Below are 17,835 nucleotides of genomic sequence, written 5' to 3' on the forward strand. Positions count from 1 at the left end.
ATGAAGCAATAATGCAACATATGGGGAAAGGAATAACAAGGGTGCTGCGTATGTTTATTCTGGCTGTTTTCGCACGTGATAGCCATGGCAGTCACAGGAATGAATTGAGCCGTCTCATAATGTCACGATGAATTCACCTTCTGGTTATCAAAACTGAAACTGGCTCTAAAAACAAGTACAGTCTATGCTCGTTACAATGGACCCACATACAACAGACTTTCGGATATAATGGTCTGTACAATTTATGCCTTAGTTTGTTCTAGCTATTTCATTATTGCAATGAAGTTTACTTTTAATGGACAACACTACAACGGATTATCGGCTACAGCAGACAAAATCAGCGGCAATTTTTTTTTTCAAAATCGGGCATATAAAACATACTTTTGCATTGTCGACACGGGCTGACAACTGACTTGTGAGGTTCAGCCGATGACTGCGGCTCAATATAGCACGCGCGAGGGAAGGAGGTGGGCGGAAACGCACCATCTTTCGCGAGCGAGGCACGGGGGCGAGGGGTGTTCTACTCCAGCGGCTGCTGCTTACGACACAACCGTTGTATCTTGAATGCAATCTGTGATGTGAACACAGTGCACACCCGCCAGGCCTCATATTAAAAGCGATCTGCGATGTGGACAAAATGCATCCAGTGCCGGTAGCTTTGTATACGCTGTCCTTCCTACATTTAGTTCACATTGAAGTGAGAGCACAAAGGTCAATTTGCTCGCTGCTGCTACTGCACTTATATTGCTTAATTTGCTATCGCAATGATGCTTCGCCTGTTGGGCAAGACTGCAACTTTCTTGCTTGTTTTTTACTTTGGATGTTCGTAACTTACTCTTTGCAATAAAGTTGTTAGACAGTGCGATGAAAGGTTTGGGAGTGAGGCATTTCAGATATTACGGACTTTGGATTAAATTAACATTTTTTGTCGGATTATCAGGGTCCCCTGTAACAAGAGTCAACTGTGTTACAGTAAATTATCTGGGATGCTGTGGCACTTGCCCGTATTATCAGGTTTAGCACATTTGGACCTTTATGGAATGTTGCAATGGCCAATTAGGTCAAAATTTTCCATTTCCATTTTTTTTTTTTTTTCGAAATACTCGGGCCTTCCTTTACCTTGTGGTGAAATATACATAACAAAGTACTCAGTAGAAATTGAGAAATCAGCATTTTTCTAATGTGATGTCATCAAAAACTGCAAGAAAATCTGGCTTCGGCAGGTGCCATCGCACTGCAGATCATGCAGCTTTCCGTTGACACAGCGCCGTCATCATCATCATCATCAGCCTGGTTACGCCCACTGCAGGGCAAAGGCCTCTCCCATATTTCTCCAACAACCCCGGTCATGTACTAATTGTGGCCATGCCGTCCCTGCAAACTTCTTAATCTCATCCGCCCACCTAACTTTCTGCCGTCCCCTGCTACGCTTCCCTTCCCTTGGAATCCAGTCCGTAACCCTTAATGACCATCGGTTATCTTCCCTCCTCATTACATGTCCTGTCCATGCCCATTTCTTTTTCTTGATTTCAACTAAGATGTCATTAACTCGCGTTTGGTCCCTCACCCAATCTGCTCTTTTCTTCTCCCTTAACGTTACACCTATCATTCTTCTTTCCATAGCCCGTTGCGTCGTCCTCAATTTGAGTAGAACCCTTTTCGTAAGCCTCCAGGTTTCTGCCCCATAGGTGAGTACTGGTAAGACACAGCTATTATACACTTTTCTCTTGAGGGATAATGGCAACCTGCTGTTCATGATCTGAGAATGCCTGCCAAACGCACCCCAGCCCATTCTTATTCTTCTGATTATTTCCATCTCATGATCCGGATCCGCAGTCACTACCTGCCCTAAGTAGATGTATTCCCCTACGACTTCCAGTGCCTCGCTGCCTATTGTAAACTGCTGTTCTCTTCCGAGACTGTTAAACATTACTTTAGTTTTCTGCAGATTAATTTTTAATCTGCAGAAAACTAAAGAATGTTTAACTGCTGAATACGGACAGCAACTTTTTCGTACTGGTACAGGCATGAGGTTTAGTTGCTGGGCGATAGCGCATCAACCATGTCTGTACGAGACATAGCTCTGCGAAACAAACTGCTTCTTGGCTTTGACATGGCAAATTATCCACGCATTTCCATCTGATGGCGTGGCGTAGTGGTAAAGTGGTGGGCTTGGCATGTGTAGGTCGGAAGTTCGAATCCTTGTTGGGGTAGTTTTATTTTTTATGTTTTTTTGCTTTTTTTATTGCACTGAAACCCTCTTTCTTGTTTTCTGTATTCAAAAAAATATATACGGTGTTCAGGCACCGCATATTTAACGCGCTAGAGCTGTTTTTCGCACACGTAGCCAGTGCCTCCCAGTACACCGTGCCTTCCCAGCACCCCAGCATCCAGAGCCCTGCACTGGGCCCATAATCCGGCGCACTGGGTCCCAGTGGCACTGGGTTTTGCAACAGGGGTATTATGAAGCTGTCCATTTTTGACTGCATGCCATGAATATTTTTATAATTCACCGTTTGCAAAAGTCATTTGTAAGGCAATATACATATTAAAGTTTAACAATTTTTTTATGCCCACTACACAGTAAAAAATAAACCAATTGCATTATAGCACAAAACAGGGCTTTGTGAACACAAAAATCAAAAGCAATTTCTGTGATTTTAATTAATTAGTTGGGGGATGACAATCAGAGGATGCCAACTGGTATAGATCAAAGATTATAGCAGATTGCTTGGACCTGATATGAGCATAATAAATTGCATTCACATAATCAATTTCATCAAGTTAGTTACATAAATAAGAAAAACAGTCTTTACTGCCACTCTTAACCTCTACGAAATGACAATTCGAACAGGTCATGGCAGTACCCCTTTAAAGAGACACTGGAAGCATGTACAAAGCCATTGTTCAGCTTCCTTTGACGTTGACAAACCTGGCTTGACAAAACATTGCCTCATATTTCCGGCACATATAAGTAGACAGGGACATCTGCACAGGTGATGAACTGGCCTGCTCTTTTATTATCTCCCGTCGACAATATCTCCCGACAAGTAGGGCACTTGTCGAAGCGACAAGTGCCCTGCTTTGTCATTAGAAAAGACCAAGAATCCTCGCTGCTTCCATGATGTTACCTAGATACTGGTTCACTATTGCCACAGTGAGAAAGCTTGGATAACCCATGATGTTTACCACAAACGGGTTGCAGAATGTAGTGACCGAATGGCGCATAAAGGGAGGGAGGTTGCGCTAATTTTAAATAACAGCCATATGTCATCAGTGCCCAACCTTCTGCGCAGAGGTTTTCTTCCTCCCCGTAAATGTGACTGCAAATTTGTGAACCATGAGCAGTGGAGTTATTGCTAGTTTCAAAACATTTTCCCTGTGCCTTGTCATCAGCATGCGTCTAGTGGACATGGCCGCACAAGAACATTGCCCCGAGGCCAACAAAGATCCACCTTCTGACAGCAATGCAATTCATGTTCAATGTGGAGTCAGAGATTTGACTGATTCATTCCTTCATGATGTTTAACATCCCAAAGTAACACCATGGCTATGAGAGAAGCCATATTGGGGGAGTCCGGATTAATTTGACTGCCTGGGACTCTTGAAAGTTCCCCTAAATTTAACCCCACAAGCATTTCTTGCATTTCACCCCCTGTCAAAATGTGGCCGTCATGGCCAGGATAATGCTCCTTCTACCACACAAAATTGCTTTGGGAAGGTGAACTTTGATCACGTTTGCACTACTGACAAAGAGGCTGTCAAAGACCTGGCCAATATGGAAATGAAGGAGCTGTGCTCCTCCTTGGATGGTGACGCGTTGGCATTGGAGAAATTTCTGCACGTACACAACGCGAGAGGAGACATGAGCCTGTCTTATTGTGCAACAGTTTGCTAGGATGAACGCTACAGACACTGATAGGAGTGATAATGACCATGTTAAAATTATGCCATTCCAAGAAGCTCTTTGTAGGACAGGGTCCCTTTAATGGTGGGGACTTCACCCATGGCATGTGAAGCAGAAAAAAATGTGGAAACGAAATGCATAATGCAATCAGTACTCAATCTCTTTTATGGAGTGTCATCTGTTTCATACACCGCTGACAAAATTCCTGTCATAACAGACAGTATTTGCTGCCTGATCCTGCATCTCGCAAAAGATGCACGTTGCCCATAGAAGACGTTGATATAAAGCAAACATTATCAGCCCATAGAAAATAAAGCAAAAAGTTAAGAACGGATATATAAAAGAAAGGCATTAAAGAGCACTTACACACGAAAAACCCGCAGCATCTTCCGGTGCAGCGTTGTCAGAAGCAGCCCCTGGAGTGGGTGACTGTGAAGGAGATCCTACTGCAAATTGCACCAGGAGTCACAGCAAATGCATTACAGACATGCCAGCACAAAAAAAAATAAGAAAAAATTAATATGACAGTGCTTTCATTCATCCACGTATGAGAGCAAGGAAAAAATCGAAAAGTCCCAAGAACAATCCAATCCAGAGGTGGTGTATAAGCTGAGTAGGTTACATGAAAGGGATATTGGGCTATGCTGCCGTAACAAGATGTGCCTTGGGCAATTTCAAATTTTGTGTTGCAAATCAGATTTTGTTATTTTACAATATAAAAATGTGAAAGAAGATTGATTATTGTGGTACTGTGCACAGTGTGTTGAGACCATAAGGAATTTTTTTCTTGTGTCCTCAAAATTTCAAATTAGTGTGTCATCAGTTATTGCAATTTTAAGATACTCATTCTAGCGGTCAAACTTATAAAAGTTGTGCAGCTCAGTGAGAGGTGCCGAGCAGTGCGGACGTATCCACGTCGGCTTCCGCATTCTTAAATGTTTTTGGCTGTCTTTCCAAGAAGAACCCTGGATATATATGCCTTCTTGGAACCGCCAAGTTTCAAGAAATCCGACGATACCAGAGTTTTATTGGTGGGTGGACTTTTCGTCACATTCTGAGGCTTTTGCTCTACGATCACGCCGCCAAGAGAGCTAGCCCCGACGGACACAGCCTGCTCTTGGCGCAGCGGTGCAGGCAGGCCTGCCTGCGCAGGCAGGCATGCCTGTGCAGGCAGCCCCACACTTGCGTTTTCCCGTCTCTGTGCGCGACTGAAGCAACAACATGTGCGTTCATCGAAAGTGAAGCCATGCCCGAAGTTGTAACTGTGGAAGGTATGGACGTAATCCAGGAAGATCTTAATGGTGCTGGGTGGATCACCGCCCTCAGCAACCGTAAAAAGCAGGAGACGAAGAGGCCGCCATCACGAGATGGCCAACGTGGCACTGTGAACAAGCCGGCTGGCTACCGCACTACCAAGGGACAGGCTAAAAGTCTGTTGTCGCAAATAACTGCAACTTCATGACTTCCAAAGCTCCCGAAGGAACAGACCAAGATTATCAGGCACCCCAAGAGAGGTCTTGACGTATCAAAAGCAGACATAGTACTGCTCACTCAAGCCCTGGCCATGGCGGTGGCCCTGTCTGAGCATCAAGTGAAAGAAGACACCGTGTGCCCAAACAAGGTACAGAATATTTTAATCATCTCCACTCCACATGGCTCTAATGAGAGGGCCTATGCGAGACTAAATAAAATCCATACTAAGTATGGCGTAAACGAAGTCTCGGCGTACGTCGCCGCCCCCGAAGATGCGTGCAAAGGCGTAATAAGGCACATCGACCTCTGCCATGACGAAGGCACACTTAGAAACATGATTGTGAATGAAAGAAATCCCACGGCACTAGAAGCCAGACGAATCAAGAACTCGCACGTAGTCGTGACTTCACTCAGAGGCATGCGTGTGCCCAACCACGTGATCTGTGGCACGGCCTTGCTGCCATGTTCTCTATACCGACGCCAAGGCTCCGGAGCACACGGCACATCATCATCTGAGTCAAAGTCGCTGTTTGATGGTGGGAAAACTTGCTAAATTATTTGGAAATGAAGTGCAATAGATTCGTGTAGGAGTACAAAGACGATAAAAAGGTATGCGACTCGGTCAAAAAGTATGGACTATCACACCGACAGTGTTGACTATCATCCGTTCCGCTCAGAAGTTCGGCAAAGAAAAGTGCACGCTAGACAATGGGTGCAAACACGTTCGACAAGGTGCCTATAAGGAAGTGGAAGAGGCCCTCTGCGAATGCTCGTTCGGTGCCCGTGCCACGAACTTGCACATCACCGGGCCAATTCTGGCCACAAAGGCAAAGCAGTTTGCACTATTGATCAATGATGTGCACTTCCCAGCCAAGTGGCGGCTGGGTACAGCGCTTAAAAGAGAGCCAAGACATTGTTTACAAAGCCATCACCGGCGAGGGAGCTTCGCTTGATGTGGAGATGAAGCACAAGTAGGTGGAGGAATGGCTGCCCCATATCCTCAAGAACTACATTGACGCAGACGTGTATAATGGAGACAAAACAGGACTATTCTTTCAGATGTTGCTGTCCAAGACTCATGCACTCAAAGGAGACCCGTGTAAGGGCGGCAAGAACAGCAAGCTGTGCCTCACTGTGTTTTTGTGTGTCAACATGGATGGGAGCGACAAGTGCCGCACATTTGTCATTGGAAAATAAAAAAATCCACACTGCTTCCGCGGTGCTGCCAGGATACCGTTACGTTACCGTCACAACCGCAAGGCATGGATGACGCGAGAACTTTTTCGCGAGTGGATCTTGGGGTTTGATCAATGTATCGAGTGATCTAACAGAAGGTGGCACTCATGCTTGATAACTGTAGTGGCCACCACTCGATGCCAAAGCTCTCAAGCGTGGAAGTTTTTTTACCAGCCACCAAACACAATGGCAGGCTTGCAGCCCATGGACGGCGGCATGATCGGCAATTTTAAGATGATGTATCGTCGCCACACATGGTCACGCAGACAGGCAAGGAGCAACCAGAAATGAAAATCAATCTACTGATAGCCGTGCAGTTTATCTTTGGTGAGTGGTCCGAAGTGAGCGCTTCTACGGTGCAGAACTGCTTTAGGAAAGCATGCTTTGTTCGAGGCAGCAATGACCTGTACGAAGCCTCCGAAGTTCCCGTCGACAAAGTGATGCCTTAACTTTGGTCCGCTGTCGACAAGGATGATGCTTCAGGACTCGAAGAGTTTCTACACGCGGACAACACATTAGAAATACAGTCAAACCTCGATATATCGAACACGGATATATCGAATTATTGTGTATATCGAACACTTTCTATATCACGTCGAAAATCGCATGCATTTTTAATTTTTTATTTCGAACGGGGCCGGATGTAAAATGGATATATCGAACTCCGCCGCCCCAGACCAAGTGCGCTCTGTTGACAGGAGGCGAGCTTTCCCGCAACACTACTCTCGAAGATAGCGGCGGCGCGATGGGCGTTCCAGACTGCTGCGTACGACAGCTCCCACATCGGTTGCACCGAGGGCACCATTTGAACGTAGCGGCGTACACACGCGGCGGCTTTGAGCCAGCCACGGCCAATCTCGAGAGGAGCGCGCGCTTCGCGCGCTTCTGTAAAGCGCATGCTCCCGCGCGAAGCGCGCGCTCCCCTAGAGATCGGCCGTGAGCCAGCCCGGCCGCCTCAATCACGCGCGCCCGCGCCCCCGCCGTGCGCGCGTGATTGAGGCGGCCGGGCTGGCTCACGGCCGGTCTCTAGGGGAGCGCGTGCGTGATCGAGGCGGCCGTGGAGCCAGTTGGAGCGCTTTGTCAGTGCTGAGCCGCACAGCATGTGCATTGAGGACTTCGTTGGCGATGACGACAGCACCGGAACAGTGGCGGAGTTAACAGACGTGAGATCGCGGCAGAAGTGACTGATGAGCGGCCAAACGAAGACGCTGCCGAGGCTGATCTAGCAAGCGCTGATGTTGCCCCGCTCCTGACTGCAACTGAGGCTGTAGCTGCTTTGGCCGTTGTACGCCGCTACTGCGGCGCAATAGAAGGCACTGGACCGTCTCTTGTGGACCGTTTGGACTATGTTGAGGACGCCGTGGTCAAGCACGCGGTTTCCAATATGAAGCAGGCTACGCTGCTTCAGTACTTTCAGCGAACAAAATAAATAATTTGTTTGAAGCTTCGTGTGAGTATCTATTGCGCCATTATTAGTTCATTGATTGATTTGTGCTAGTTTTTGACGCGTTTCTTACGTGATTTTATATATCGAATTCTGGCTATATCGAACTATTTTGCGATCACCGCGCTGTTCGATATATCGAGGTTCGACTGTATCAGAACTTCTAACCGATGAGGCGATCATCGCGAACGTGCTTGCGTCGGAGAGTGACGACAAAAATGATGGCGACGGCAGGAATGACGCGGTAGGGCAGGCTGCCTTAATGTTGTCCTCACAGGAGGCCCTGCAGATGATTCAGTCCCTCCAGGGCTTCGTTTTAGCAAGGGACCTTCCGCTACACTACATGGAGCACCTGGATGCCTTGGAGAAAGATGTCGGCAAGCTTCGCTTAAAGCAAGCAAGGCTGATGGACATGGGGTTTTTTCGTGCAAGCTAGTGAGAAGTACGTGGAGAGACGCTTCTGGCGATCTCACTCTAACATTTTTTCTGGATTTCTCAAGCTGAGAAGCTGCTGCGGCAACCTTTTCAGAATTTTTTAAAAGGCCGCGTTCGGGGCCATCAATATGATGCCTTGGCGGAGCTCGCGTGTCACTTGCCATTCGTGACCCCTCTTTGCAGTTGTTATAGCAGTGCCATTCTTAAAGGGACACTAAAGGTTACTATTAAGTGAACATGGACTGTTGAAATACCATCCCAGAAACCTTGAAACGCTTGTTTCATGCCAAGGAGAGACTTATTTTAAGAGAAAATGCGTTCTGAAGCGTCTGCGTACCTCTAGCGCAGTTCAAATCGCCCACCCTCCGATCGAGGAGTACTGACATCATGGTCTCATAGTGACGTTGCGCCATTGGTGAGTAGAACGGCGTCCGCAGGCGGCGCTACGGCTTTTCTGCGCAAAACGCAAACGCGCGGCCAGAAACAGAGCCAAGACAGAGCCGACAGCAGAGTGAAAGCGGGAGTATGGTGGCTAGCGGAAAGAGAAACGCGCGACCATAAGCTGGTACTTTATTCTATGACGCAAACTTCGACGCTCGTCGCAATGGACCCTGACAACGACAGGTTGGCTCGCGATGCTGGGCTCAACTTCAGTGATTTGAGCACTGACGAGCGCGACCTGCTGCTGAGGGCTCGCGCTGCCGACGTCGTTGCGTACTACGACGGTGGCTTCGACACCGGCTCTCCGGAGCGGGAAAGCAACGAGGGCTTCCCACGACATCACAAGGACGTGGCACTCTCACTGCTTGTTCGAAACGAAAGTTTCGCGAGCCAGCAGAACCCGCACAGCATGACGCGATAACGAAACTACTGACATTCCAAAGCGTGCGCGGCGCAGAGTCGAGCGAAAACGAAACCTTTCGACCACCCATACTACTGAAGGGTAACGTCAAAATGTTATTTTTTCTTAGAATCGAATAGACGTAGACAAGTAGCATTTTCTTCCGTCTTATAATCGAATGAAATTATATTTTTAATACGAGTAGTTGAGTATTAGTAACACAAATTATGAGGAGTGCTTTCGTCACCGGGCTAGTACTGGAATGTCTCTCAAATCTGTCTCAAATCGTGTCATGCATTTACCTCAATTTCTCGGTTACTAAAGCTCTGTTCGCGATTATATTGATGCCATAGACGTTCTAGGAGATTGCTCTACCACTTTAACTTGACTTTCTGGTAACCTTTAGTGTCCCTTTAAACACTGACAGCTGCGGCTTGTTAGACGCGATCGGAGCGCGCAGGAAGAAGAGTCAAACAGTTAAAACGAGTCAACACAAACGGCAGCCATATAGAGGAAGGTGGTAGGGATGGGGCACTGAGATTTTGCGCAGCAGCTCTGCCATCCCCCTATTTCGCTTTTATTTAATGCAACCTAGTTATAACAATTATCAGTTATAACAATAAAATTTTCGTGGCACTTGAATATTGTTATAAGTGGGTTCAACCGTTAAAGTGATCTGTTTTGAACACATTCGTTTTTCGGACTTTTGATAGTTTGACTTATATACCTTTCCCATGCAGTCCGAATTATCGGTCGTCAACTGTATATGTTGTTCTTTCTTCCTGGCTCTAAAAAAAAGCATGTGAAACGTTCAGCCTCGATATGAAGATGGTAAAATCGGAGATTTGCTTCGTTACATCAAACTTTCATTCTATTGAAATTCAACTTATACAAATAAGTACAGTCGCCGATCGATTTTTTTTACACAGAAAGGGTCCACAGAATTTTCCAAATTATTGGGCAATCGATAAAAGCAAATTTTAATAAGAAAACAATTCATTTTGATAAATATGGGAGTTGGCGACAAATGATACGGTTTAATGCCACATACATTGATGATATCTTCTCAGCGGTATGAATTAAGTGAGGCAAAGCACGCTTTTGCGGGCACTCTGCCCCCGCGGTTGATAGCGTCACCTGTACTGGGACGACTCCATCAGCAAAAGCACCAGTAGCAAGGAGTGAATGTTTTGTCTCCCTCTCGCTCCAACGGGCCACCAAAACAAAAGATTACCGTAAAAACCCGCGTATAGTACGAGGTTTTTTTCCTGTTATTAGCGTCCCAAATTTCCGCCTCGTACTATATGCGGATCCGGACAAAAATTTCAAAGTTCGGCTCGAAGTTTTGGTTTCGTTATTGCTCTGTGGCTACGGCTTGGCTTCGTGATATCTGCATGGCTACGACTTGGCTTTGCTATTGCTGCCTGGCTACGGCTTGCCTTCGCTATTGCAGTGTGGCTACGGCATCGTTTTTTTCTTTGTTGAGTGCGGACCTTGGCAGTTCATGTGTTAACCGCGCTTCGCGACGTGCATCATTTTTTTGTGAAGGAGCACGATGTCGGGTGCACGGAAGCAGTACTCGGCAGCTTTCAAGCGAAATGTGATTTTAGCGGCAGAGGAAATCGGCGACAGTGCGGCCGGGAGGCAGTTTGGCGTCACCGAGGGAAGCATCCGCGGATGGCGACGGCATAAAGAAGCACTTTTCGAGTGCAGCGGAACGCAAAGAAGCTTTCGCGGCCCGAAGAATGGGACATTCCCGGAAATTGAACTCAAATTGATGGAATTCGTCCGAAAACAGCGAGCCGCGCATCTTGCTGTGAGCGTGGAGCTCATGCAGGCAAAAGCTAGGGAGCTTGCGAGAGAAAAAGGCCTAACGAGATCCACCTTCAAAGCAAGCAAACATTGAATTTATCGGTATATGTGCCGTGCAGGATTTTCATTTGCCGGAGAACTTCAATTTCTCAAAAGCTGCCGGAATCATTTGAAGAGTTACTGGTGGCTTTCCAGCGCTACGTTATTTCGTTGCGCAAGTTGAAGAACTTTCAGCTAGGGCAAATCGGCAATGCTGACCACAGCGTGGCTGGCATCGCCAGCCACGCTGTGCAAGTGGATCGTGGACGCATGGGCGAGCATCCCAGAAGACCTTGTGCGTCATGCTTTCAAGAAGTGCGGGATCTCGAACGGGCTCGATGGCACCGAGGACGAGTACCTCTGGGAGGATATGTCAGACAAAGAATTGTCCGATGAAAGCGCAGCGGAGGACGACAGTGAATGAAGTGCTGAGTCCGATTTAAATAAATGTTTTTCCCGAGTTTCTCTCACTCGTATTATACGCGGGTAAAACTTTTTTTTTCCATTTCTCGTCCCAGAAATTTCACCTCGTATTATATTCGGGTTCGTATTATACGCGGGTTTTTACGGTAGGTATCCTCTAATACTGAACGCGTGGTAAGGCAACTTAGATGGTGCCACGTCTCTGCTCACCCACTTCTTGTACATGCGGCAGATTATCTCTAAAGCAGAGTGTGTGGTTGCATATTCGCTCAGCTGCGATTGTAGCCATGTGCATACACAGCCGAGACGTCCGTTGACTTACCCCCCACATCCTCCTTCCTTGCCCCCTTGCGTGCACCTGATCATGTTACCGTGAGCTCAATCAATTCTCTCCTCCTCTTTTTTTCTGCTCACACGGAAAGGCAGCACTCGTGATGCCACCATCTTTCTTGTCTCACACTCACACACTTTCCCTCGCACCTAAGGATCACAGTGCATAGGGCGCAATAGGAGCTTATCGCACTTGGACTTTATCTGGAACATGATGCGGCTCCAGTTCGGCAGTTGCTCTTGTTGTGCAGTGCCCAATCTGAGAGGTGCCCATTTGCAAGCAGCCGCTTATATTTCAATGGTTTGACCACATCTGGAAGTTTCCATTTATTGTCTTGGCATTCCTTTGCAGCAGCAGTGATATTTCGTTATATTGAAACCACATACAAACACACTTTGCTATGCTGATGTTCTAGATACATGGTGTTCTATGGACAAGAGGTTATTAAAGGTTAAATACTTCATTTTACTGAGAATTTAGTTACGTTGAAGTTTGTTATAGTGAGGTTTAACTATTTTAAAAATGATGTTGCTATGAAACTTGACAGCCTGCAATCACGTCTTCAATGAACAACACCTGCATGTCACAAAGAAGCAATTGGTTCCAGCATTGTAAGTGGCAATTTCGCTGACATGACAGCCTTTGTGACATCTGCAAAATTGCAGTAAGTTGGTAAGACACCATAGTAGCAAAACGGTACATCAGACATACCCAGTTGCATTCAGTTAAAGAGTCTGCAGAGAACTGTTGTGGTATTGCGCAAAGTTGAGTGTGAAGTTGAGCTGTAATCCAATAACATCAAAATACCTTGTGCATTATTTAAAATAAAATTAAATTCTGGGGTTTCACGAGCCATAACCACAATCTGATTATGAGGCACGCCATAGTGGGAGTTCCCGATTAATTATGACCATCTAGGGTTATTTAACATGCACCCAATGCATGGTACACGGGCATTTTGGCATTTCGCCCCTATGGAAACGTGGCCGCTTTGGCTGGGATTTGATCCCGCAACCTCATGCTTAGCGGCACAACACCAAAGCCACTAAGCAACCATGGTGGGTGACGTGTACATTCAGAAGGAATGGGTTCTTGCAGGTAAGACAGCGGCTGCATGTCAAACTCAAGAGCATCACCAACTTTGTCTTCATTCGACCTTAAGTTGTGCGTGCATTTCAATTGTGGGTGCACTGCTATCCCCTTTCTAGGTAATTTTTGCTTCTAGAACCAACAGGCATTGCGTCCCCCTTTGTGGCAGTTAGCACCCTTCTTTTTCTTCTCTGTGACCATTTCTATGTATGCAAACCTAATAATATTAACCTAACATCAAAGGTCAGGGGAAATTTTGTAAATATAAATCGCACACTTACTCAATCCCTCGTCAATAACGAGCTCTTCACTGCTGCCGGGACTGCTGCAAATGTACAAATCCTGGCACCTGCAACCAGAGTAGAGAGACACGCGCCCTGAGTATTTAGCTTTTGTGGCACACTAGACATGCTGCAGCACAAATGCCAAGCAGACCCAGAGAATCACCTGCATTGCTTGAATCATTCATTTATGGTGTTTAACACTCCTAAGTAACACTGGGACTATGACGGCAGCCATAATTTTGTCTACCTGGGGTTCTTTAAAGTGCCCCTAAATTTAAGCACACAAGCGTTCGTGCATTACATCCCCCATTGAAATGCAGCTGTTGTGACTGAGATCAAACTCCTGACCTTAAGCTAAGCAGCAAAATGCCATAGTCACAGCAGTACCGCAGTGAGTATCGGAGTTTCTCACAATATAGTGAACAACTTATTTTCCGAACGCCCAATTTTTTTTTACATGCCTGATAATTCAGATGCCTTCGCGGCCCAAAGAGTCACTGTACAAGGCCATCTGAAATTACGGACGCAAAAGTCCTTTGCCATTCAATTTTCCAGACTTTTTGTCATGACTGCAGGTCCGAAACGGCACTTATCGAAGCCACCACCACCATCATCCTAATTGTCGCTGTCTTGAACAGGCAGCACACGGAAACTCTCGCATGCAGATCCGCTGGCAGCCATAGCCACCACCGCAACAACTCTAGGCCTAGCTACTTCGACGTTCCCTACCAAGCTTCTCGCTGTTTGGTGCCCTGTTTTTCCCTGAAACAATTCACAGCTGTGAGCAATGGCACCGACTCCGCTTTTGTAATCCTCGCCAACGGAGTGCTTGGAAAGTCAGCTTCGCCTATACATATCAGTGTTACGCGGGGAAGCATACGCGTAGTATTGCGGTGAAGCATACCAAGAGAAGGTAGGCTCAATTATACAGTGTGCACCCGCCATCTAGTCACAGTACGAGCACTGATACGCCTAATAAGTGATTGGCTGGCCTTCACAGCTATTTCAAATGCACCTGTGGTGATTTGAGCCCTTGGGGGCCGTAAAAGGCTTGCATTCATTTTTTCTTACTTTCCAATTTCTCTGACGTACTCGTGGTCCCCAGGGAGTCCGAAAAATTGGATGCTGACTGTATTACCTAGAGGGACATCTGCAGCAACCATACATGCATGTTTCCTAATGGGAGTTGGGCCACCATGGGAATGGCTATATGGTTGTGCAAAGGTCATCTCGAACGCGGCTTGCAATAAACGTGGTCATAGTTGTGCCCAAAAAAAGCTTTTTTAAAATGAAATCTTTTTCAAAGTTTTGATTCCCCCACCCTATACCTTTCACATAGTTTAGTCACATATATAGTTAAACCTCGATATACATATGGTAGAATCATCACTTCGTTATAGAAAATTTTTGTTAATGAAATTTTACCTTTGATGAAAACAAGTATAGTTGCCGATAAATTTTTCCAACACAGAAGGAGCCGTAACATTTTCAGAATTATTGGGCAATTGGAAAAAGCCCATTTCAATGAGGAAAAAACTTCAATTTTGCTGAATTTCAGAGTCGGCAACCAAAGATACAGTTTCCTGCTGTGTCAATGATATTTTCACATTGGTGGTACAAAGTGAAGGTTGCCAAGGTTTCGTGTCCACTTCGCCGCCGCAGATAGTGTTGCCTGCAGTGGACGATGCTATCATGCTATTAGGAGAGTGAACGCTTTTTCTGTGAAACTCGAGATTATGCCCTGTCCAGCACTAAATGCATGGGAGCACAGCCCACATGAAGTCATGGCCATCTCGACGCGCCCAGCTTTTGCATCTGCTGCAGATTACCCCAAAGATAGGGCACATGAGCCGTTATGCACTCAGCCGGGCAGACAGCTCAAGCTACAGGGGAACCTCTCGTCATTTTGGAAGCTTGGACATTAAGAACTAAATGAAGATCCATGAAAAACTAAAACAATTCAGAAACAATTCATGCATCTATTCATAAATGCCTTTCAGAGCTTACTAACGGAGAGCCAAGTGACTAGGTTGTTCCATGCGAAAAAATAACCTTCTTCAAGTATGTTTGCCTGAAATGGTTTACGAAAAAACATTTTAGAAGTACTTTCTAACTATACTTCATATGCATTACAACTACAACTTGTGGACATAAGGTTCGGTCAAATCAGGTATTATTTGAGCCTCATTGCACTTATGTAATGCATCTTCTGGTTGCAAGTGCAAATGGTGCACTGTGACTGTTGGTAAAAGAATGGTTACAAGTGCAAAAGGTGCACTGTGACCGTTGGTCAAGGAAAGGTACCACTCCGATTATTCAGTGGTAAGACGGTTTAGGTCTAGCTCTGCCATGCCTTTGAGATAACAACAATCTCCTGTGTCGCAACATAAAATGATGCAATTTATTTCACATTGAGCTACATGATACATACTATCTTTCATTTATAAAGAAACCATTCTTCTTGGCATTATAAAATAGCGAGATAAATTTCTCTAGCCTTTGTAGTATCACCAGGTATGTATGAAATAGAACATAGGTGGAATCTTCCAAGTAAGATGAGGAGACAGCGTGACTGAAAAGGGTAAGGGACAGATTTTACTCCAGATGCAGCTGGTGTGACTTACGGTGATGCAGGGGACTCCAGCTCTATGTCCTTTGACGGCTGCTCTGCCATCTCTTTCACTGGGCGCTCTACTGGTAGTACTGCAGGACGTCCTGTGAGCTGTTCAGGTTTCTTTTCCGCCGGCTGCACATCTGACCTCTTCAGTGGCGGCTCCACCGGCTGTTCTGTTGGCTGCCCTAGTCGCAGTTCCTTGAGCTGCTTTGAGGGTTGCTCTGCTGGATGTTCCACTCCAGTTTCTGCTGAGCACTTTGCTGCCTGTGCTGTTACCTGGTTTACAGACTCTTCTTCAGCTCCTGCCCTTGGCACAACGACTGCATCAAAACAGCATGCACGGGGTGCACTATGAAGAGACAACATCTGCACTGCTGAGAACATCTCGAAAACATTTCCTTATATTTACGGGTGTGCGAATATCAAACTTTCAAAACGAATTGGTATAATGAAATCTAAGTGCGAATTGAACTGAATATTTTTTTTAATATGAATACAGTCGGCTTCATCTAATTCGACCCTGACAGGACCGACAAAACTGATGAATTTATTCGGTGGGTCGAATTAAAGAAGCTGCAGGAAAAACGCCAATACACACCGCTGATTCACTTGACAGTATTTTCACGATTCTAACGCACCGCCAAGTCAAACATGTGCCCACTTTTTACGTCCAAAATATAAATCTCAAGTAGAAAAGACCTTACAGCTCCTAAACAACATAGACACCTAACGTGCACTTGATTATTTAGCAAGACAAATGGGCAAGGGGCTAATGTGCATTGCACCATAGCGGCCGATTTCCTCAAGCCAGGTTCACTGCATGGTGTTTTAAAGTGAACTTTGCCGCCATATAGCGGTGTTATGCAGTTTTCGGTTCAATTTTATTGAAAAAAAAAGGCGTAGGTAGAATCGGGTAAATATAATAGGGACGTGCAAATACCCGATTTCAAGTTCAATAGTGAACTTTAGAGTTCGATCTGCCCTGCCCGTCAATCGAATATCTAATATTCAATTTCTCGAATATTCGATTTTTCATATATCGGTACCTGCGGCGAGTGACCCGGCTGTGGTTGGTGTCCTGACACACACACTTCTTCCACTGTGAGCGGTATCTATCGGTACAAGGTTCGAGACCAGGTTGACCGAATTGATCGAAATGATTAATGCTACGCGAACAGAGAACAACAAAAGCAACGTATGCGAAAAGCACAGAAGCATGTGCAAAGATTGGTCTGATTAGCCACCGGATGGCACACTGATCGCATCGAATGTGCGAGTTTAGTGTTCATGCAGATTTGCGCAGTTGGGAGGTTTCTACCCACACGCGAGCACACAGACAAACTTGGCACACACGCTCGCAGTAATTGCCGGCTGGTTGACCGTGGACCCCAATGCCGCTTCAACAGCCGTCAATGTAACAAGTACGTGTTCTCTCATATAATCGTTCACTGGTGAGCCACCCGTAGGAACATAGGAGCAACAAACTTTCTGTGACAGTTTGCTGCTCGTTATCACATCCGCTGGCGGCAAATTTTTGTAATGGCCACACCCTTGGCAACACTGTCTAACCCGCTAGGCCCAATTCAGCTGCGTTGACGGATGTTCGCGACTAAAGCTACGGTTACCAAATCAACGCAGACCTATTCAATGCGGTCGCACGACCCACAGAAAGCCAACAAACTGTTTGCCAACGAAAGTGAGTGCACGGGATGACCGTTGCATGTTCACGGCCGCCATCTTTGCGAAATACCGTACTGTGGCCCCTGTTTCCAAACACTGTTTGTAGGCCCACAAGGGTCTCTTTTCACAGCTTCAAGTGACCCGGGCCAGGCAATTTTGCATTCACAAGGTGGGCTCGAAAATATCATGTGACAGCGCGCTCACCCCCAGCTGCAGATGCATTTACA

At 46.1% G+C, this 17,835-nt stretch overlaps 1 protein-coding gene across 1 annotated transcript in view; it reads right to left on the reverse strand.

Annotated features, from left to right (window-relative positions):
- The window catches only part of LOC139054861 (uncharacterized), a 127,123-nt gene that overhangs the window by 54,951 nt on the left and 54,337 nt on the right, over nucleotides 1-17,835 (reverse strand). The window contains exons 8-10 of the mRNA XM_070532529.1: nucleotides 15,939-16,248; nucleotides 13,312-13,379; nucleotides 4,274-4,353 (exon numbers count right to left, since the gene is read on the reverse strand). Of these exons, the coding sequence (XP_070388630.1) occupies nucleotides 4,274-4,353; nucleotides 13,312-13,379; nucleotides 15,939-16,248 (458 nt within the window). The remainder of the gene's footprint in view (nucleotides 1-4,273; nucleotides 4,354-13,311; nucleotides 13,380-15,938; nucleotides 16,249-17,835) is intronic.

Source organism: Dermacentor albipictus, chromosome 1, assembly GCF_038994185.2.
Source record: "Dermacentor albipictus isolate Rhodes 1998 colony chromosome 1, USDA_Dalb.pri_finalv2, whole genome shotgun sequence".
Taxonomy (NCBI): Eukaryota; Metazoa; Arthropoda; class Arachnida; order Ixodida; family Ixodidae; genus Dermacentor; species Dermacentor albipictus.